Source organism: Prionailurus bengalensis, chromosome B3 (genome assembly GCF_016509475.1).
Source record: "Prionailurus bengalensis isolate Pbe53 chromosome B3, Fcat_Pben_1.1_paternal_pri, whole genome shotgun sequence".
Lineage (NCBI taxonomy): Eukaryota > Metazoa > Chordata > Mammalia > Carnivora > Felidae > Prionailurus > Prionailurus bengalensis.
In genome coordinates, this window is record NC_057355.1 from 137,231,715 (window position 1) to 137,255,248 (window position 23,534).

Genomic DNA, 23,534 nt, shown 5'->3' on the forward strand with positions numbered 1-23,534 from the left:
GTTAAAAAAAAAAAGCCTTCAGGGGCACCTGGGTGGCTCATTTGGTTGGGCATCCCACTCTTGATTTCGGCTCAGGTCATGACCTCAAGGTTCGTGAGATGGAGCTCCTCATCGGGCTCTGCACTGACAGTGCAGAACCCACTTGGGATTCTCTCTCTCCCTCTCTCTCTGCACCTCCCCCTCTCTTTCTCTCAAAATAAATAAATAAACATTTTTAAAAAAGCCTTCAGGCCTTTAATTGTCCCACCAAAAGTGACCAGATAGAAATGGGGCAGATAACAGCATTTTTTATATTAAATATAAAGGTAAAGCTCCTGGAAAGGTAATTTACACAACACCACCATAATAAAAACTTGTTTAGATTTGGAAACAACTGGCTTAGCTTAAGAGGCCATTTCAAACTAGTTTTTCATTTTTGCATTATTGTTTACTAGACAGTATATTTTTTACCTTGGGAGCAAAGACATGCCAGGATAATCATAAGATTATACAGGATGGTTTAAGATAGTAATTAAATGGAAACTGAAGAACTTGTTACTTGCAGAACATACTTTTGTTCCGTCCAAGTCTTGAGCTTCTCTGTGCAAGACCTCTTATTGACTGGGCCTGAAATATAGCATATGCCCTTTAATTATGCAGCAAGACTTATTTTAATTGCTGTTTAGGCTGAGCTTTTTGGCATTGGATTTGTAACTAATGGCTTTTTTATCTTAGCTTTTACATATTACATATGGCAAATTTTGCATCAGAAATACACTTGTATAGAAGGTGTACTTCACAAGGCTAGTGAAGAGCTTCATTCCTTTATGACGTTTATGAGTCAAATCAAAGACCTTTGCTCATAAATGAAATTCCCAGGAAATTATAGCTGGAAAATTAGAGGTATGTTAACATTCTCATTTTACAGAAGAGGAACCTGAAGTTCCCAGAAAGGAATACGTTTCACAAGCTGTTGGTGACAGATCTGGGTCTCAAGCCCAGGCGTCTTGATCTCTGGTGCAAGGCATGCATGGTAACTGCCAACTGGAGCTCAGCACCTTTATTCAATCCTAATTGATGAAATATTCAGTTTCACCTGCTAATCTGAAATTGGTATAATTATAATTATTTATAAGGTATATTTTCACTGATTCTGTGAATACCAGGAATTACCTTTGGTGATTCAGAATACCTGTTGAATATTAATTGAATATAATATAACAGTTTGATAGGTTGTAACAGCCTACCAGTGAAAAACTAGTATCCACCCATGTGGTCACGGGGAGCTTAATTATAACCTGTTCCTCATCCCCCAGAATAAAGAATTAAATAATGATAGGTATATAATAATAAGAATAACATTTCATATATGTATAGTACCTCTTTATCTACTAAGAGGGTTTTTAATATGAATAATCTAATTTTGATTTCACAATTCTGGATATGTATAAAGTATTATTATTATTATTAATTTTGCTTTACATGTAGATACGAAAACTGAGGTCCTCAGAGATTAAGTAATTCTGCTTAGATAATTTGCTCAAGATCACATATAACTAACTAGTTGGAGACTAATGCTTGAGTTCAAGAGACTTGATTTGCTTTCTCTCCACTATAACTACCTCTTGATGCATTGATGTTAGGGTGTTCCTGCCCTGTACCACATAAAGACTAGTCTGGTTATGGAGCTAACCAGCTCCATAAAAAACCAGCTAAAAAAAAAAGAGAAAAAAAAAAAGAGAAACTTCCCATTTAGGATCCCCAGATTGATCTAGAAGTATCCTAATCCCTAAAGCAACATGGGTACTCTCATTTCTACTCCAGCCTGCAGAGAGATCTTGAGATCTCTTGGTCTGAATTTGTATCAACAAGAGGTGTCCAATGCTACATAGCGTTGGTAAAACTCTCTTGTATGGGCCTCTCCTGCCCCCCCCCCCCCATTAGTGTCCCAGCCTAAAACTCCAAATTACTTCCAAAGAAGTACTTCTTTGGAAGTAATTTGGAAGGGCTCTCTCTTTTCTTTCTAGAGGTGGTTAATAACTCACATCTTCACTAACTTGCAAAATGCCTATTGATCATTAAGATCCAGTAACTCAAAGAGAACAGTTATTTTTATAGGAATGCCCTGTTTGAAATAATCATTTTGGGAAATGATAGTTTCTATTGAACAAACATTTATTGGCCACCTGCAATACTAGGAAATATGAAGAATGCAAAGACACATCAGAAATTTTTATATTCTCAACTTGCTTATAGTCAAGTAAGGGAGATAAAGGATGAACCATAAGTAAGCTCTCTTCCAGAGTGAATGTGACAGTGCTACAGGTTGCTTCACATCAGGTACAGCAGGAAGAGACTTGGGGGGCAACGGCCAGGTCTTGACTGGTGGATAGGGTGGGAAGGCATGGATGTGAGATAGGAAGAGGCAAAGGCAAGGATGGGGAGCACATGACAATATGGAGTTAGTCACTGGCCCCAGCTTTACAGCCCTTTTGTGTCTGTGCACACACACAACAGAACTGTGAATGAAGCTTTAAGTTGGGTTGATGGGCCAGGGAGATCGATGAGGTGGTGTCATTAGAACTATCAACACAATACACACTCATTTATAGTGCTTGATCATTGGTTTCTCTGAACAAATGCAGAGCAAGCTCATGGAAGTGTGCTTCGTTCCTCTACCTAATTGTCACTTGTTGGCTTGACAGGGCGGTCAGTGAATCCACTTACACAGAGGAGTATTCCCTATTTCCCTAGCCACTTCCTTGCTGTTTGGGGACCTCATCAGTTTTTTTCCTATATAGAAGAAGTATTTATTAGAGATATTTATTTGAATTCAGTGTACTTAGACACTTAGGAATAATAAGCATCTAGTATATGTCAGAACCTGCCCCATATTCTGTGAGTGGTATAAAAATGGGTAAGACATAGCACTCACCTTCAAGGAGCCTTTGTTTCCATAAGGGAAATAGGCAAATGAGTAAATAAAAAGTTCTGCCTTATCAAAAAGAATAAAATCTTGCCATTTGCAACTATGTGGCTGGAACTAGGGGGTATTATGCTAAGAAAAATTAGTCAGTCAGAGAAAGACAAATATCATATGACTTCACTCATATGAGAACTTTAAGACACAGAAGAAATGAACATAAGGGAAGGGAAGCAAAAATAATATAAAAACAGGGAGGGGGACAAAACAGACTCTTAAATAGAGAGAACAAACAGAGGGTTACTGGAGGGGATGTGGGAGAGGGGATGGGCTAAATGGGTAAGGGGCATTAAGGAATCTACTCCTGAAATCATTGTTGCACTGTATGCTAACTAATTTGGATGTAAATTAAAAAAAAAAAGTTCTGCCTTGCAGTTTGCCACATGAGAGTTAGGAAATGATAATGGAAATTTCCCCCCATTCTTCTCTCCCATCTTCCCTCTTCTCTTGTCTTTGGGGATTTATAGAATTTAGGGATCACACCCTAAATTCTGAGAGGCTGAGAGGAGGGTGGGGATATGTAGTAAGAATGGCTTCTGAGATTCATAGGATGAGATTGGCTGGGGTTGGGGGTGCTGGGAGAGTATATCACCCTGAGCTAAGATACAAAGGTGGGAAAGTATTGGCTATGTTCTGAGATCCACATGTAGCCCAGCTTGTAAGAATGTTGACCATTTGGGGTGGAGTAATAGGAGATAAGTCTGGAAAAGCAGATCCTGATCCTGCCTGGTTTCAAATCATCAAATAAATAAAATTATATTACACTTTGGAGTTTCAATCAGTTGTGCCACTCTGTGGACAGATTATGATGGAAACAGTCCATGATAAATTTATGGTAGGAGTAACTCTGCCTCATGATTATAAAGATACTTACATTTTTCTTTAGAGAAATGGTAAAAGCAAAAATTCAACACATTAAATCTCCATAGTTAAAAACAGATACAGGAATTTCATAGACTATGATTCAAAACTAGAATTCCAAAGTGTTTTAATTGTCACATCTTAGAGAAAATATCATAGTCCTTCAGTTTTAAAATGGAAATTTCATACCCTTTGTAGATAACTGAGCCAGTAATACTATCCTTATCAATAAAGAAAACTCCAGCTTTTCTAAGCTCATTTTTCTTAGGGATTTGATTAAGGAAACTTTTTTTTTTTTTTTTAATGGAGAGTGTCCCAGTGACAAACTTATGCTGTTGTAAAGAAAGATAATAGACACGGCATAGACTTGCAAAGCCCACACTAGAGGAGTGAATTTTGGATTGAAAGATTTTTTTTTCCACTTTATGCAAAAGGTTTCATCAACTATTTCTTGTTTTTTTTTTTTTTTTCAGTACATTTAATGGTTAAAGATCACTCGTTATTGCTTATTCAGGGGGAGCAAAGAAAGAGCAGCAAACTTAAAGCTAAAACACTGAAGATCCATGAAGATATATTTCAAATGGAAATAGGGCATTCGTGAAGTGGTACTTAATCGTTAGGAAAATAGGATTTGACCAGAAAGGTTAGGTTACATACTTTTTGAATGAACGTCTACTTACAATGGGAAGGATTTTGAAATATTTAAAAGATGAAGTCTGATGATTTGTTTTCTAGACCTGAACTAGGATGGAATGATATGAGGAGCCAGTGTCTTAGTTCAGCCTTGTTTGGAATCCCGTTACTTCTGTACTGAGGTCCCTGGATACTCAGGGCCATAAACAAAGAGCGACTCCTTCGCAAACGCTCCTTCGTTCCATTTTTAACACGGGGATTTTGGAGTCTAGCCAGTCCGAACTTGGAGGTGGCTGCACAGGACAGTGATACAAAGTCCCTTAAATTTTGCCCCCACCCCCCACCCCCAGCTGAAATAAATTGAGGAATGGAGCTATATTGTAACAGCCATCACTTGCTGTTACAATAACATTGAACCCTGCAGGGGGCCTACGTTCTCACACTTGTGACATTCTTGGCCTGATCTTGCCCAAAGCAATAATTCCTTCTAGTTGTAAAGTAATAGTCTGGAGAAGAGAAAAAAAAAATCAAGATTAAATATTTTTCAATGCCGGAAAGATGGTTCTCTAAACTTTTCCTATTTTGTTTTATGAGGATTTACATAGGTATTGCTTTTGGTCTGATCTTCTATTTCAGACATTTAATTTAATTGTAATATGCAGCAATGTTTCACATTTCTGGCCTCTTGGTAAAATAGGGTGTTCCATATAAATGACTTATTTTTTCCTGATGGCTGATGTGTGCCTCATAAATAATGGTGTTAGCAAATTATTGATCACTGTCATTGATGCATATAGAACACTGTAATAAACAGTCCTTAGGTTTTATAGGAATAGTTTTTGGTGAAACCTTCTCTAAAGCACATTGCACACATTTACTCTTCATACACAGACTCTATGAGACAGAAAATGTTAATGTCCTAGGGTCCTATTGAAGTTTGTCGGGTGGTTTCCCCTAAATGAGAGGCTCTTAGACTTAGTTGACAATGTTGCTGTTCACCCACTGCCAATGACCCCTTCTCAGTATATCACTCTTGAACAGACAAACATTATTCTGAGCATCTGGGGAAAACTAGACAGCCAAGCTTGTTACCTCACATGTACTTCTAAACTAGTAAATTCTGAAGTTGACATTACTTTCATGCCACTGCTCTAGGGAGGTGTTTGGCCTTGAGACAGCTGGTTTCCTCAGTCCCCAGAAGTAGTATTTCCTCTTTCTCCTTTCTCTTGGGTGTGTCCTGCAAGATTGAGACTTGACCAAATTAGTTGAGGAGTTAATGGATATAAATTACTACCTACCTCCTCTTTGTAGCCTTCATCCCACAATTATACCGGATATAATCAAGGTCTGGTTTATAATGGTTTGTAACCAAAGCCTGTCATTGTTTAGCAGAACTTTTCTGGCAGAATGAGAGACGAGAGTGCTGGTGTGTGTCACCTAAGCCACCAGGCAAAAACCTTGTTTTCAACTGAGAAATTCTGATGTTGCCTGTCAAAGAAAGGGCACGAATTCAAACCCCAAATAACCCTTGAATAAGGCCCCAAACATAAATATAGAAGAGCTAATCTCACTCTTCCTTCACCAAAAGTCCCAAACCAAGCCAGATCAGAAGAGGCAGAAAAACAAGTGGAGACAGGGTATAATTTTTGACTTTGAAAAATAACAGAGACAAAGTCAGTGTCAGGGAGCTGCTCAGATACAATTATTTGTTAGGTTAAGAGTAAGTCAAGGACTGAGGTATTTTTTCTTTCCATGTAAACTCTCAGCTCACCTTCATGTGATACTTTTCTGTTTTCAAAAGCTCATGCTTCTTTCTTTCTGTCTGTCCCCTCCCTTATATGTTTCTCATTACATATAGCAGGGACTATAATTTACTATTTATAACTTTGACTATATCCTTCAAAGAGCACACACTGCTAATATCTCAGGATTTGGAAAAGAAAACTTTACTCCCCCCACCCCACCCCCCACCACCCCAACCAGCTGATTGATGAACATATCTGAATTGAGATAATAGCTTAAACAAAATAACTCAGTGGATGTCTTTGTGCTCAGTGGATTTTAGGATATTATTTTTGTGGTTATCTTTATGTGCTTATTTTACAAAGCTGGAAGAGAAACTTATCTTTATCATTGAGGATAAAACTTTGCCCAGAGACTTAAAAAATTGCTAAATGCAAAGCTTATTTAGGTATTTTTATTGCTGTTCAAAGATAACCGTGCTTTCTAGTACCTTATTTTTATTTCTATTCCCTTATTACTCCCAAATTACTTGGTCATGGATGGACACAATAACGTCCACCCCTGGACTAATGCTTTGCTCGGTAGCCATAGTTTGCCTTTAAATTTGTCCAGAACAGACCCTTTCAATATTTAGTGGAAGCAGCTAGAATGGTGCTTTATCGACACCATTTAGTGTGATTTTAGTGTGAACTTCCCTGTGAGGGAGCCACTCACTGATGGCCTTTCTTGCACTGACAGGACAACAGTCTCCTGAGAATGACAACACCATCAAGGACTTGCTCCCCGAAGATGCTGGGATTGACCACCAGACAGTTCACCAGCTGATCACAGTGCTCATGAAGTTCATGGCCAAGGACGAGAGCAGTGCCGAGTCAGACATCAGCAGTGCGAAGGCCTTCAACACAGTCAAGCGGCACCTGTACGTCTTACTCGGCTATGACCAACAGGAAGGTTGCTTCATGATTGCACCTCAAAAAATGCGCCTGTCAACTTGCTTTAATGCGTTTATTGCAGGAATTGCCCAAGTAAGTGTAAGCTTTCGGGAGCCCTGTTGTTGGGGTTTTAGGAGAAGCAAGTCATTAAGTTCCATTTGGCCAACATTGGTTTTGTGTAAAGGTTTACACAAGTCACTTTATCAGGTGGGGGTGTGTGGAAAGGAGTATGAGATGAGTAAGACTTACAGGGAGTATAGAATTTTGGGGTGGGGGCAGGAGTGAAACATACCTAACATAAAATTTACCATCTTAGCCACTTTTAAGTATATAATTCAGTGGCATTAAGTGTATTTGCATTGTTATGTAACCACTGTCCATCTCTAGAACTTCTTCATTATCCTAAACTGAAACTCTACCCATTAAACAGTAAGGGAGTGTAGAATTTTTGTTTCTGGGTTTTTAAAAATCTCGTGTCTTTTTTGGCTTCAAGTGGAGAATTGAGTTAATCATACGACTTACTCCATGTTACATTATCATCACTGGCTTTTTCCGTGTTGTCTGTTACTGCTCACTGCCGAATTTTACACCATGGTGTACATTTACCATGCTTTAATTATCCAGTCCCCCCGTGATAGTTAGTCATTCCCCCAGTGATGGACACTCATATTGCTCCCATCTACTCACCACTCCATACAGCTCAGCAGTGAACATCCTGCACACGTATCTTATCCACCACTGTGAGAATTCCTTTCAGATACGGATAGAGGGCAGAATTAATGTTATTATTGGGTATATGTATGCCTAATTTGACCAGTGCTACAAATCTCACTCTCCAGAACCAATCTGCAACGGGTGTCGAGCATGGGGCTAGAGAGAAATTGATATGAATTTCAACTCTGCCACTGTTATTAACTGTTATGGCCTTAGGCATCCCCTGCTTCTTTGCTCATTAGTAACAGATTTTTGTTTTTGAAAGATTAGAGACACCATATTGCAAAGCCTTTAATCAGTGCCTGTCTCATGGTAGGAGCTCAGTGATGGTAGCTTTTATCAGTTAGTTCGAATAGATTGTAATATAATGAACACAGATAAGCAAATTGGCAGCAATATGTATGTAGTTGTATTTTGCTGATCCTGGTAACTAGACGGATCAGCACGAATACTCAGTTGTTTATGATGAAGGGATCCTCCATTTCAGGAACAGACTCCCCTCCCTTCCTCTTTTCTTCCCTCACTACTCTCTTTTTAAAAAAAAAATTTTTTTTTAAGTTTATTTTGAAAGTGAGAGAGCACAAGCAGGGGAGGGGCAGAGAGAAGGACAGACAGAATCCCAAGCAGGCTCTGCACTGTCAGTGCAGAGCCCGATACAGGGCTCAACCTCATGAACCCTGAGATCATGACCTCAGCTGAGATCAAGGGTTGGACGCTTAATGGACTGTGCCACCCTGGCACCCCCTACTCTCTTTCTATATTTATATTATGCATATTTATTTTAATAAAGCAAAAGATTAAATACTAATCTCCAGGAAACCCATGACAAAATAAGTCACTAACATTTTGGTGTATACTGCTGGCTCCAAATTTATATACATTCATATATACATATATACATGTATATGTATGTGCACACATATTTTCTACAATAATGGGATCATATTATACATGTGGATAAATATATGTAACCTCTTTTAAACTTTATTATGAAGTCGATATCATGTAAATAAATTTGTATCATATCCCATTTCATGGCTACGTAGTGTTGTCATACAAACAATCTTTCACTTAACTAATCTCGTATTGTTGACTATGGAGGTTATTTTCAAATTTGGAGTGACTATAAGGCTGGATATCTTTATGTATACATCTTGCAAGAGTTGTCTGATTTTTTCCTTAAGATTTATTTAAATCTGTATTGGGGGCTGTGAGTACTTTTTCTTACTTCTGAATAGATATTGCTAACTTGCTCTCCTGAAAGGCTGTGTTGAATAATACTCTTGCCAGTGACATCTGAGAATGCCTGTTTTCCCCAGTGATTACCAATAGTGGGTGTTTTAATTGATTCTAGTTTAATTCTAGTTAATAGTTTAATAGGACATTTTAATAGATAAAATTTTATTTTTAATTCGTAATTTAGTGGATACATTAAACAATTAGATAATTAAGTGGATTCAAATGATTTTAATTTGCAAGTTTTTTATTTCTTGTGGGGTTTAACATTTCCCCTTCTTTGTTCATTGGCCATTACTGTTAATATTTTGTGAAATGCCTTTTAAATATTTTGCCTATTGTTCTGATGGTTCAAATTTTCCTTTAGGCTTGCGAACGTTCTTTACAGCTTTCCTTCAGTTACTAGTATTTTTCCTCTTTCAGGTGATGGACTATAACATTAACTTGGGCAAACACCTTCTCCCCTTGGTGGTTCAGGTGCTCAAATACTGCTCTTGTCCTCAGCTACGGCATTATTTCCAACAGCCACCTCGTTGTTCCCTCTGGTCCCTAAAACCTCACATCCGGCAGATGTGGTTGAAGGCCTTGCTTGTCATCCTTTACAAGGTGAGTGGCTGTCGTCACTCCTTTTTAGGCTGCAATGATTCTCTTAGAGAGGAGAACACTGAAGAGATCTAATTTGAGAATTTTGTAGGAGAGTAATTTGACCTTCAGAGAAAGAATCATGATGTACAATTAGTGTTGAGAAGTCAAAATCCATGGGAATAGAAATAGAAATAGAGACCAGGCCAGTGGAGATGCTACAAATGTCAAAAACAAAAAATAACAAATTGTAGGCTACTGAGATCAACAATCTCTGTTTATGGTCAGAATCTCAGATTTTATCTTTGTTTTAATTATTATGTCAGAAAACAAAGAAAATATTTAAAATTGCGTTCCTGCCAGAGAATTTCCTTGAAAGGAATTGTAACTGTGAACTGGCACGCATTGCCGTCTGTGGTTTGGTACAAGTAGAAGGGAATGTGATCCCTTGTCAAAATAAGACCATAATAAAAACTTAACGGTTTTGCTTTTCTGTATATTTCTTTTTATCACCCCGAGAAATACTGAGAAAAACATCTAGCAAGATCAAGTGGAAAAACTTACCCTTCAAAATAACTGTTTATATTTTTCTCCCTCCATTTTATTGAGCAGTATCCATACCGAGACTGTGATATCAGCAAGGTCCTGCTGCATCTGATTCACATAACAGTCAATACACTCAATGCACAGTATCATAGCTGCAAGCCCCATGCCACGGCAGGACCTTTGTACAGTGACAACAGTAACATAAGCAGATACAGCGAAAAAGAAAAAGGTACTTTACCTGTCTCAATTCTACCCCAAACTTAGCTTGAATATGTAATACATTTCTGGACAATGTTTTTCTTAGGAGATAGTGGAACGCCCCCTGGTATCATTCTGGAATCAAAAAACCGCCTACTGCTTCGTTAACGTTCCAACTTTCCTATGAATGTTGCTGCTTTAATTTTTTTTTTTTAAATGAGCATTCCAGAGAAATAACTGATATGCTTCTAAAGCCCATTTCATGAGAAATGTGTTGTAAAAAAAAAAAATTGTCGGCAGTTTGGTTAAGTAGCCTTTGTAAGCCTTTTCCTGTGCATTGGAAGCATCTTGTTTTGGGCTGTGAAATACATCTTGGTCAGCACTCCGTGGAACCATGAGCCATAATCTTGTCGTCTCTAGTTTCCTCCTGAACTTTGTGCTCACAGATTTGAATGGAATCTAAATTCGCTCAATTGCTTCTTCCTAGCCTCCTTGTTCAGTAAGAATTGATTTACGGCAACTGAAATGCAATTTTTGCTGCATGGGTTTAAATTATTTCCAGTATCAACACTTTTTATATTGATAGCTTTTCTGCAAAGAAGGCAGTAGAATGAAACTTTAGATAGAGTAAAATCCCAGCCTGGATGTTTTCAGATGAGAGATGAAGAAGCAAGGTGTATGTCTTTAGTGCAAGTCACAAGGTGTCTAGACTTGTAAAAGGTGACATCATCTAATCTAATCCTGGGAGAAGGCCAAGCACCCCATGACCCTTTGTGTAGATTCTGACTTGTTAGGACTGCTCTGGAAATACCTCGTTAGGATGGACTGGACCAGTGTTCATTTATTGCTAAAAGGTCCAAGAATCTAGGTTGGCCGTAGACGGGAACTGTGAGACCGAAGTTCTTTAAGTTCTGGTAGCACTCCAATCCTTCCTGAAGAATATCTTGTCTACCAACTTCGGTCCTAGCTTCTGGAAAATTGGATAGACTCAATTAAACTACAGAGGTCCTCAATCTGGTCCTAGCTTCTGGAAAATTGGATAGACTCAATTAAACTACAGAGGTCCTCAATCTGGGCTCAGCATTTGGGCCAGTCTCAGATGAGCCTTTCTGAATGGGAGGAGCCATCTTGAAGTCCTTCCATCTCTCATTCAGTATGTTTTGAGAATCATTTCAAAATTATCTAACGGAAGTCACATAACTATTTCCTTGAAAACTGTATTTTTCGAAAGGGAATATATTTTTTAAAGGATGTAAAGAAATAGAACAGATCATTGTGTGGCATCTCCCCAGAAACGTGGAGATCTGATAGGCTTTGTCTTCTTTGCAGACGTTTCGTATCATTTTGATCATTAACACTTAGTTATTATTTGACCCAAAGAGATTAGTATGATTATCTATCATCTGCTGCTTCAAATTTCATTTAGTGGTAGAGTCTTGTGTCTTAGGACAGGATTAATCCTTAAAATTTGGCTCTCTCTTGTACTCCCCGAATGCTCAAGAAATCTTAAATCGCTATAATACACCCGAGCTTTATTTTGTCATATGGGTAGACATAAAAATAGGCCAAGTACTATGATTTCAGTGATATTCACCTTGACTAGTAGGTTAATTATGTTTATTGTGGTATTAAATGCATTTTTGTAGTGTTTTGTTTTGTTTTGTTTTGTTTTGCTGCTTTGTATAGGGCTTTGGCTTTTCCAAAGGATGAAAGAAGAAAATTTATCAACTGAACTTTGTGGGTTGCAACATGGAAACCCTTTCCTCATTAATATGTTTTTGGGTTTATCTTTGATTTAAAAGTAGCTAAATAGGGATAAAAGAGTACCAGAAATAATCTTGCTAGGCACTCTAAGTGACAGGTTTGTTTACGGAGCCTCAGGATCATCGGCGTCAAAGAGGCTTTCTAGGATTCATAACAGTTACACATGGCAAACTCCCCAGAGAAGGGTCTTACTTTAATAGGGGGGAATGTTATTTTCTGTTTTCTTTTTCCTTTGTTTACTCTTTCAGTCCATAATCATTTGTGGAGCTTTTGAAATGACCAGTGGCTTCTCTAAGCTTTTTCTGTGTGTCGTGTGTCTCATTACCAAATGTAGAGTACAGTATTTTGCATTCACAAAGTATAAGGTGCATGTACTGTTAGGCTGTGTCTATGCCAGTTCTCAAATCCCAGGAAGGCATATGTTTTTGGAAAGGGCAAGACCTACTCATTGTGTCGAATTCTCTTTTGCCAAATTAGCCTGAAAATTCACCCAAAGCAGGCATGTTCAAGGAGTGTCACAGATTCCCGAAATGTATGCGTTATCCGATTTTGAGAGCATTGGAAAAGTGTCCCCACGAAGGCCCTACTGGAATATTGAGATGCCTCTCTTGAAAGTGCTGCCAGTTGTCACATGGGAAATGAGAGCCACCTTGTAACAGGTTGCTCTGTCAACATTTGGATAATTTGACATCTGGATGAAATACCAAGCTGTGGCCAGAACTTGAGCTGGTGTAGAAACCACCTCAGACTTTGTTCCCTCATGCTTTCATTGAAATGCTTGTGTAGACACAGCCTAAGAGAGAATAACCTCCTAAGTGTAATTTTGACTTTCTCTCCCCAATTAGAAGAAGATAGTGTTTTTGATGAATCTGATATTCATGATACACCTACTGGACCCTGCAATAAAGAGTCTCAAACTTTTTTTGCAAGATTGAAAAGAATAGGCGGCAGCAAAATGGTGAAATATCAGCCGGTTGAGATGAATGTTCAGAGAAGTATGAATTTTTTCCTCTTAGTAATTTTATGCAGAAATGTTGTACTCTACCGTTTGTTTGGGGTGAAATCTTACTTTTATTATGTTACTACACATTTTAATACCGTTGATTTTATATATATGTATGCACAAACAGTATATATATATATGCACTTATATATATACGTGACTGGATGGATACATCATTAACGTCATGATCGTCTTAGAGGGCCATTGCTTGATTTGATTTGTTGCAAAATGTTTGCTTCTCTTCCACACAATTTGAATACAGTTTCCTAGATCTGCCTCAGCCAAAAGCGATTCCCCTCTCCTGTGCACAAATGAATAGAGCTGAGGAATTATCCTGAAGCCTGATTTTGGAAATAAGATCTTAAACTGCCATTTCGGGTTCTTTCATTCCAGAGTTTTTCTGGTTTTCGAAATTAGAATTGAACTTTATAAAAACTTGGCCAGAAAGTCAGTTTTACCTCCTATTGGAGCCGGGATTGTGGTTATGATTTATGCCAATTGTGTGCCCAAATATGAGGGGGAAAAATGGTGACGTCTCCAAGTAAAATAGTACTAGCTTTTTCTGTTTTAATCAGGTGAAATAGAACTGGCCGAATATAGAGAAACGGGTGCATTACAAGACAGCATTCTGCACTGTGTGAGAGAAGAAAGCATTCAGAAAAAAAAGCTGCGCTCTTTAAAACAAAAATCTCTTGATATAGGGAATGCAGACTCCCTCTTGTTTACATTAGACGAGCACCGGAGGAAGTCCTGCATAGACCGGTGTGACCTAGATAAGCCTCCCGTCCATGCCGCTTACATCATGCAAAGACATGACCACGGACGTCCCAGACAGAATTCTGCTACTCGGCCCGACGACCCCGAACCACCCGAGAACCCAGCAATGGAAAGTTTCCAGGAAGCTCGCAGGCCCGTGATACCCGAAGTTCGGTTAAACTGCATGGAGACGTTTGAGGTCAAGGTTGATTCTCCTGTAAAGCCTGCTCCTAAAGAGGATTTAGATCTGATAGATTTGTCCTCCGATTCAACATCTGGGCCTGAGAAACGCTCGGTGCTCTCAACGTCTGACAGCGACTCCCTTGTGTTTGAGCCCCTTCCCCCTCTCCGAATAGTAGAGAGCGATGAAGAAGAGGAGACCACGGGCCCGGGAAATGAGGGGGCCTCTGCTAAGAAGGCCACCTCCTCTCCCTCAGTCCCCAGCCCCCGCTCTGTCCCCAGCCTCAGCACGCCTCCCCTCGTGCAAGTGAGCGTGGAGGATTGTTCCAAAGACTTTTCTTCCAAGGACTCAGGAAACAACCAGTCAGCAGGTGCCACGGACTCGGCGCTCATAGCTCTGGAGGACCCCGCGGACTCCGCAGAATTATCAAAGCCGGGGGAGCCACAGGACTTTCCCTGTGGCAGCCCGCTGACGCTGAAGCAGAAACGAGACCTCCTTCAGAAGTCATATGCTCTCCCTGAGGTGTCACTGGACGACAGCCCAGAGCCCAGCATCCAGGAAGAGAAGCCCAGTGGGCCGATGCCAAGTTCAGGGGTAAAAACCGTCCTCCTCAAAGTCCCCGAGGATGCTGAGAACCCAGTGGAAAGTGAGAAGGGGGAAGCCAGTGCCGAATCGGATACAGAACAGAATCCGGAGAGGAAGACCGAAGAGGAGGGCGCTGAGGAGTCCGAATTCAAGATCCAGATTGTTCCCAGGCAGAGAAAACAGAGGAAGATCGCTGTCAGTGCCATCCAGAGAGAGTACCTGGACATTTCCTTCAACATTCTAGACAAGCTGGGAGAACAGAAAGATCCAGGTAAGCGCCTCTCTCTCTTTTCTCCCAGCCTTGTGTTCGATCGAGTCTGTGCCTCTTTCTTGTTAGGGTCTCTCACTGACTAGGCATCGAAGTCTCAATCTTGTAATGTCAGAGAGTGACATTATAATTGCTTCAGAATCATTCCGAATGCCTCCTGCTTACTAGAGCGTGTTGGATTCAGATGTGGTTCTGTTGGCTCCATCAGTGTTTCTGTGTTTGTTGTTTCTAAAGCTTTACAGTCAATTCTTGGCCTCCTTGGCAAGAAGAGGCAATAGTTAACTCATATCAAGATATCCCAAATATCATCGCAGCCTTCCTTCCAAACAGAAAAAGTCATTAATTTGAACTCTGTTTGCTCTCTTTGTTTTCCTATATTTCAGCCAGCTTTGACATGTAGTCCAAAGAAGGAGCAAACATGAAGGGCTACAGAAAAGCAAAGAGCGTTTGGGAATGGTTAAGAATTTGACTGTAATCACGTAGGGTCCACAGCGGGTTGCATCTTCTAACCAAACGTCAGTAGTCTGGTGGGCATTGTGTGTCCTCAGGAACCGAAAAACCCAGCTTACAACCCAGACCCTAGTTCATGGGCACCAGTTCATGGTGAAGTTGTCACAGCACTTGGATTTCCTGCCTCAGGTGTCATTTCTCACATTTCCTTGGGTGCACTGTTTTTAAGAAAGAGAATTTGAAAAGGTGGCCAGCCAGTAGTCCACCTCATCCTAAAACACAGTCTTCTGCAGTGTTACCAGAATGCTGATCACAACACTTTGTGTCTCAGCTCAGATAATAAACAAACAAACAAACAAACAAAATAAAGAATGTGGCTTGTTAGAAAAAATGAAATTGGCCAGGGATGATTATTGTAGTAGATTCATAGCATGTGGATCGCTGAGAACTGGCAAAGATGTTGGAAAGTTGTAGTGGAAAACCTGTCCTTTTCTGTACAAGGAGACACTCTGGGGAAGTCATGTGCCCGGTCCTACAGATAGGCAGTAGCAGTGCCAGAACCATTGCCCTGATTCTAGTCCTTCCTCTCCCACTGCTCCACACAAAATCAACTCCTAAGACAAGGCGTTCAGATCTTTTATTCACCCCGGTCATTTCCTGAGATTTCCAGCTGCTCTCTACCTCCTAGGACAGAGCTGTGTACCTTGAAAGGGGTCTGTAAAAATCTGTTGAATGAACATGAGTATATTTGGAAAGGGTCATGGGAAGACCCTTTCCAGGTAGCAGGAAGAATAAGATCCTGGTAATACAAGAACATTTAAGAAGGTTTCTAGGGAAACTGGTAAACCTTTTGATTGTTTGGAGCCAGGAAAATTGCTACATATAGATGAAGGAAAACATTGACCTGGAGACTATAGACTTTTATAGGGTAGGTATATAAGAAGCCATATAATGTCTATAGGGGGGATATATAAGAAACTAAGTCCACAGAGTGGGTGTGTATGATATATAGGTTGTAGTGTGTGTGTGTGTGTGTGTGTGTGTGTGTGTGTGTGTGTGTTGCCTCCTTTATTCATCCTATGTCAGACTGTTCCCCAGGCTACCTGGGGGGAGATTGATTTCATATTAATACATTTGTTATCAGAACAAGAGGAAAGCACCTGACAATTATGGTAATATGTCTTTAAAATGTTTCTAAGATATGCAGTACTGTCACAGTTTTATATCTGTATAGCATCCCACCTCCCACAGACACACAGATCTGGAAACTGGAAGGAGGCCTGTGTTCTCAGAGGAAGACACAGGCTTCCCCAGACCTTCTTGCCTCTGTCAGCTGGAGTAAAGGGAGGCTCCTAGTCCTTCCAAACTCAGAGCCTTACCACTGCTGATTGCCTTGAACCACCAGGTGTAACTGCATCGAGCACTTTGTCTCATGCATGTGAGTCCCTGCAGGAAGGCCCAGGTTGCCCTTCTAATTTCCAGAAGGCTCTGCACATCTCCTGTTCTGAACCTTTGTCCCAACCTACGCTAACTACTGAAATCCTTCCCTCGTCCTTCATGAGCAAAATCTCATATATGCTCTCTCCTCTGATGGCTCCCTTCACGCCCTAGTCCAGAGGAAACCCAGTTCTGCCTGAGGACACAGTTTTCCTCACTGCCTTGTGCCCTTGGGCTTGGGTCAGGGGTAAGCACCTTCCTTGTTCATCACTGCCCCTTTCAGACCATTCCCACCTTACTTCTGAAAACACCCAGCTCTGAACTTCATATTACTGACCCCTGATTTTTTTTTTTTTTAATCTGGTGACAGTTTCACTCCTGGTTCTTTTTTCACTCTTTTCTAAACTGCTTCTGCCTTAATTCTTAGTGATTCCAATATTAGAGTAGATGACTCTTCTGAGGCTCTGGCTTCTTAGTTCCTTGAATTTGTCTGCCCTAGTGACTGGTTTTTAACCTCCACCCCAGTTCAGCTATTCATTCCCATGGTCATGTCACAGACCTTGTTTTTGCCAAAAAGTGCAGCCTTTCCATGTCATTCTCATGTCTCCTGTTCTCTGATTTCTATTTCCCCTCCCTCTGGATGACGCTGTGTCAGTCCTACTGTCTTTCATGTCCCTCCCATACTTCACGTCTCCTCTCCTCTTCCTTACTCAGGTCAATCAGTGTAACCCTCCCTGGTGCTGCATCCTCCCTGGCCTTTGCTTTTTCAGGCTTGCCTGGCTAAACACAACCTTGTCAGATCCACCTTTCCACCTACCAGCATCTGTAGGTACAGTAGGTACAGATAGGTATTGGATGAGTGTGACCGGAGAAAAACACATACCAATAGGGGCTGGTCTCATTTCAGATTCATGACTCCAGACCTCAACTGGCTCTTTAAACTACCTGGCAATCATACCATATTTCTGTGGCCCACTCACATTTCCATTCTCCTAAGTGACTGTGTCCTGGCTACTTGTGTTTCCAAACTTTCGATTACTCTTCCTGTTTGACAGAATCAGAAGAAATGTCCACAGCCTCCTGCTACCTCCTCTACCTGCCTTCCAGTGTCTGCACTTGTACACCTGGCCTTTCTGGCTTGGGCTATAGGTGAACTATCTGGTTACTATTTAAAGGCAGCCTTTCCACATGTGGACAAGATTCCACTTCTCTCACCTACTCAAGGACATAGGCCTAGAAATTCTCCTTTCTTTCTCCCTCCTTAGTCTTTTCTTCCTAAGGTATTCTTCACGTGAGCATACGAACATAATCTTATTTTTCTCTCTTACAAAAAAAGCTCTTGATCCCAGTTCTCCCAATTATTATCTCATTTTGCTCCTCCCCTTTTAGCAAAATGTTGTTTTTTTTTTAAATTTTAACGTTTATTTATTTTTGAGAAGAGAGAGACAGAGCATGAGCAGGGGAGGAGGGAGAAAGAGGGAGACATGGAATACTGAAACAGGCTCCAGGCTCCGAGCTGTCAGCACAGAGCCCGACGTGGGGCTCGAACCCACGGACTGCGAGATCGTGACCTGAGCTGAAGTCAGACGCTTAACCGACTGCGCCACCCAGGCGCCCCTAGCAAAATGTTTTAAAGAGTTGCCTATATAATCATTATCTCCAGTTTTCTCCCATTCTTTTCTCCTTTAATTTTGAGGTTTATTTATTTATTTTTGAGAGAGAGGGCACCAGTGGGAAAGGGGTAGAGAGAGAGAGAATCCCAAGCAGGCTCCACACTCTGCACGGAGCCCAGTGTAGGGCTCGATCTCATGACCCTGGGATCATGACCTGAGCTGAAATCAAGAGTTGGACGCTTAACTGACTGAGCCACCTAGATACCCCTCACTCTTTTTTTTCTAAAGAATTAGTCATTCCTATGAAGTTTCATCCCCAGTGGTTCACCCAAACATCACTTGACAAGGTCACCAGTGGTAAGTTCTAAGCTCTTACCCGCCTCTCCCCATTTTACTTGGCTTCTCTGATACCATACTCTCTTTGTTTTCTGCTTGTTCAGTGGTCAGTCCTTGTCAAACTCTTTTGTTGATTCTTCCTTATCTCCCTAATAAGGGAGTGCCCTACAGTCTCAGTCCTCTGTTTACACCCACTCTTCTGGGTGATCTCATCCAGTTTTATGATTTTACGTATTGTCTGTATGCTGAGACAACTCCATCAGTTGCCAGTTGCTGGAAGAATGCTGTGTAACAAGCATAAAATCTCTGCGACATCTAGCGATAAGTAATGGGTACTTATTTAATTGGACAGTCTATTGGTTACTGTGGATTGGCTAATCTAGGCTGAGCTGAGTTGGGTGGCCAACCTCCTCCTGGGAGTCTTGGAGCTCAGGAGTATCCTCTCATGATGATGGCAGAGGCACAAGACAGCAAGCCTAATTGCACAGGTGCTTTTCAAGCCTTTGGTCATGCTATGCCTGCAAACATTTCATTAGCCAAAACAAATCACCTGGCCAAACCCGAATCAGGAGGGAAATATACCCTGCCTCTTATGAGGGAGGAACTTGTAAGTCACATGACAAAGGACATGGATTCAGGGAGGAGTGAAGAATTGGAGCCATATCTATCAAGTATTACACGGGATGTACTCATAATAAAAAATTATCTGTTGGTTATCTGAAATTAAATTTTTTTTTAATTTATTTTTTTTTATGAAATTTATTGACAAATTGGTTTCCATACAACACCCAGTGCTCATCCCAAAAGGTGCCCTCCTCAATACCCATCACCCACCCTCCCCTCCCTCCCACCCCCCATCAACCCTCAGTTTGTTCTCAGTTTTTAACAGTCTCTTATGCTTTGGCTCTCTCCCACTCTAACCTCTTTTTTTTTTTTTTCCTTCCCCTCCCCCATGGGTTCCTGTTAAGTTTCTCAGGATCCACATAAGAGTGAAACCATATGGTATCTGTCTTTCTCTGTATGGCTTATTTCATTTAACATCACACTCTCCAGTTCCATCCACGTTGCTACAAAAGGCCATATTTCATTTTTTCTCATTGCCACGTAATATTCCATTGTGTATATAAACCACAATTTCTTTATCCATTCATCAGTTGGTGGACATTTAGGCTCTTTCCATAATTTGGCTATTGTTGAGAGTGCTGCTATGAACATTGGGGTACAAGTGGCCCTATGCATCAGTACTCCTGTATCCCTTGGATAAATTCCTAGCAGTGCTATTGCTGGGTCATAGGGTAGGTCTATTTTTAATTTTCTGAGGAACCTCCACACTGCTTTCCAGAGTGGCTGCACCAGTTTGCATTCCCACCAACAGTGCAAGAGGGTTCCCGTTTCTCCACATCCTCTCCAGCATCTATAGTCTCCTGATTTGTTCATTTTGGCCACTCTGACTGGCGTGAGGTGATACCTGAGTGTGGTTTTGATTTGTATTTCCCTGATAAGGAGCGACGCTGAACATCTTTTCATGTGCCTGTTGGCCATCCGGATGTCTTCTTTAGAGAAGTGTCTATTCATGTTTTCTGCCCATTTCTTCACTGGGTTATTTGTTTTTCGGGTGTGGAGTTTGGTGAGCTCTTTATAGATTTTGGATACTAGCCCTTTGTCCGATATGTCATTTGCGAATATCTTTTCCCATTCCGTTGGTTGCCTTTTAGTTTTGTTGGTTGTTTCCTTTGCTGTGCAGAAGCTTTTTATCTTCATAAGGTCCCAGTAATTCACTTTTGCTTTTAATTCCCTTGCCTTTGGGGATGTGTCGAGTAAGAGATTGCTACGGCTGAGGTCAGAGAGGTCTTTTCCTGCTTTCTCCTCTAAGGTTTTGATGGTTTCCTGTCTCACATTCAGGTCCTTTATCCATTTTGAGTTTATTTTTGTCAATGGTATGAGAAAGTGGTCTAGTTTCAACCTTCTGCATGTTGCTGTCCAGTTCTCCCAGCACCATTTGTTAAAGAGGCTGTCTTTTTTCCATTGGATGTTCTTTCCTGCTTTGTCAAAGATGAGTTGGCCATACGTTTGTGGGTCTAGTTCTGGGGTTTCTATTCTATTCCATTGGTCTATGTGTCTGTTTTTGTGCCATGAAATTAAATTTTAACTGGGCATCCTCTATTTTGTCTGGGCACCTTAATCCACCTTCAGAACATACCCAGAATTTGGTCCCTTCTTATCATCTCCCCTTCTTCCACTTGGCCCTGAGCCACCAACACCTCTCACCTGGGTCAGTGGTGGTAGCTTCCTAACTGATCCCCTACCTTCTACCCTTATTGTCTTCATATCTTCTCAACACAGCAGGTGGAGCAAGCCTTTAAAACATGAGATTATACCATTCCTCTGATTATAACCCTCCAGTGGCTCCCCATTTCCTCCGTAGTAAAAGCTTAGGTCTTTTATATTCCTGAAGTGCTGTGTGGTCTTGATTCTTATTAGCTCTCTGACTTCATTTGTGCTTCTGTCACCACATTGCTTCTATCCAGCTGCAGTGACTGCCTGCCATTTCTTTTTTTAAAATTTATATTCAAGTTTGTTAACATACAGTATAGTCTTGGCTTCAGGAGTAAAACCCAGTGATTCGGGTCTTACATATGACACCCAGTGCTCATCCTGAAGAGTGTCCTCCTTAATGCCCATCACGCATTTAACCCATCCCCCCACAGGAAGCCTCAGTTTGTTCTCTGTATGTAAGAGTCTCTTATGGTTTTCCTCCTCTGTTTTTATCTTATTTTTCCTTCGCTTCTCCTATGCTCATCTGTTGAGTTTCTCAAATTCCACATATGAGTGAAATCATATGGTATCTTTCTCTGACTTATTTCGCTTAGCCTAACACCCTCCAGTTCCATCCATGTTCTGCAAATCCTCCTGCCATTTCTTGAGCCCTCCCCGCATAGCTTCACCTGAGCGTCTTTACAACTGGCTGTTCCCTCAGCCTGAAACAGCCTTCCCCACATGTCTGCCCAGCTCACTTTCTCACTTCTTTTGATCCTTTGATCAAACACCAGGCTCCCGATGAGGCCTGGACCACACCCCACCTTTCCACCCCTGTCTGGCATCTTGGAATCCCTTCTTCTCTGGTTCTCTTCTACAGAGAATTACTCTTCTAACTTAAAATTTACTTTTATGTGTATTAATTATTGTCTGTTTCTCCCCGCTAAAATGAAAGTTCCCAAAGGCAAGGATTCTTGCCTGGTTTGTTTACTGATTGTATATCAAGTGCCTAACAGCTTTGGCAAATGTTTGATGATTGAACGGATCGTTATGCCATTTTCTACACATCACTATAAAAACTGGATAAAAATATAAAGGGGCACCTGGGTGGCTCACTGGGCTAAGCGTCCAACTTTAGCTCAGATCATGATCTTGCAGCTTGTGAGTTCGAGCCCTGTGTCAGGCTCTGTGTGACAGCTCAAAGCCTGGAGCCTGCTTTGGATTCTGTGTCTCCCCCTCTCTCTCTCTGCCGCTCCCTGCTCATGCTCTGTGCCTCTCTCCTTCAAAAATAAACATTACTGGGGCGCCTGGGTGGTGCAGTCGGTTAAGCGTCCGACTTCAACCAGGTCACGATCTCGCGGTCCGTGAGTTCGGGCCCCGCGTCGGGCTCTGGGCTGATGGCTCAGAGCCTGGAGCCTGTTTCTGATTCTGTGTCTCCCCCTCTCTCTGCCCCTCCCCCATTCATGCTCTGTCTCTCTGTGTCCCAAAAGTAAATAAAAAACGTTGAAAAAAATAAATAAATAAACATTAAAACAATTTTTTTAACTGAATAAAATATTTTAAGCTAAATGTATAGGTCTATTCAAATATTTGTTGTATGTCTTAAACTGTATACAAATGGAAGGTTTTGTAAAATGATTTAAGATTGAGCAAAAATTGCCTGGCTTATGAAATCTTTGTACACTAGCAATTATTAACAACTACCTTACAGTAAAGAAATTACATTTCTTTAAAATTAGAGATACACCAAAGATTTCAATAAGCACAGCAAAACTCTAAAAGTCTCAATGGTCTTTCAAAGAATTCTCGAAAATGAACTTTAAGCTTTCTTGTTCTATATTATTGGTAGGATTATTGTGCCGTGGCAGCAGGCATACGTAAAACAGAGGCAGATGAGGGTGAAGAGAGGTGATTGTGTATGTATGTATGTGTGTATTTATTTATTTAATTTATTTATTGTTTTTTGATTGTGCATGTTTTTCACTAGAGGTTTGGGGACAATACCTAAGAGAAAAGTAATAACCTAATCTCTAATATTTTAGTGACTAAGGTAATTTAAAACAGGTAGTCATTTTGTGCATAATTACTCAAGAGGGTACAGGAAACACTGTAACAGTTATATTTATTTTTTTTAATCAAGAAATTACTAATCTGGCAATTCGTATCTATTCAGAAAGACCTCTGAGAGTCAAAAAGCAGATGTTCTAGCATCAGTGCTTGAAAACTTTCCTCCCAGGATCTCACCCAGGATCAATTTTACTTTCATTCCCGACAAGTTTAGTGATCATCTAATAATAGACTCGCATCTGCATACCTCAGATGTACATATGGATGAGTGTATGGTGACTTACCCTGGACAAGAGAAAAATTGACAATATAAAAAGAATGGGACCGAATCACCGCGAAGCTTGAGAACTTGAAGCCATGTAGGAGGGGCGCCCCCAGGTGATAGCATGGAACTTTCATGGAAGCCTATAG

General features: G+C 40.7%; 1 protein-coding gene across 15 annotated transcripts in view; it reads left to right on the forward strand.

Annotated features, from left to right (window-relative positions):
* The window catches only part of UNC79 (unc-79 homolog, NALCN channel complex subunit), a 270,279-nt gene that overhangs the window by 162,602 nt on the left and 84,143 nt on the right, over positions 1 to 23,534 (forward strand). For 10 of the 15 annotated variants that reach the window (XM_043556906.1, XM_043556897.1, XM_043556895.1 and 7 more), the window contains 5 exons: positions 6,938 to 7,224; positions 9,505 to 9,687; positions 10,276 to 10,438; positions 13,017 to 13,166; positions 13,750 to 14,967. In XM_043556906.1, coding sequence (XP_043412841.1) covers positions 6,938 to 7,224; positions 9,505 to 9,687; positions 10,276 to 10,438; positions 13,017 to 13,166; positions 13,750 to 14,967 — 2,001 coding nt within the window. The remainder of the gene's footprint in view (positions 1 to 6,937; positions 7,225 to 9,504; positions 9,688 to 10,275; positions 10,439 to 13,016; positions 13,167 to 13,749; positions 14,968 to 23,534) is intronic. The other 5 variants (XM_043556903.1, XM_043556909.1, XM_043556910.1 and 2 more) reach the window with 3 other exon arrangements.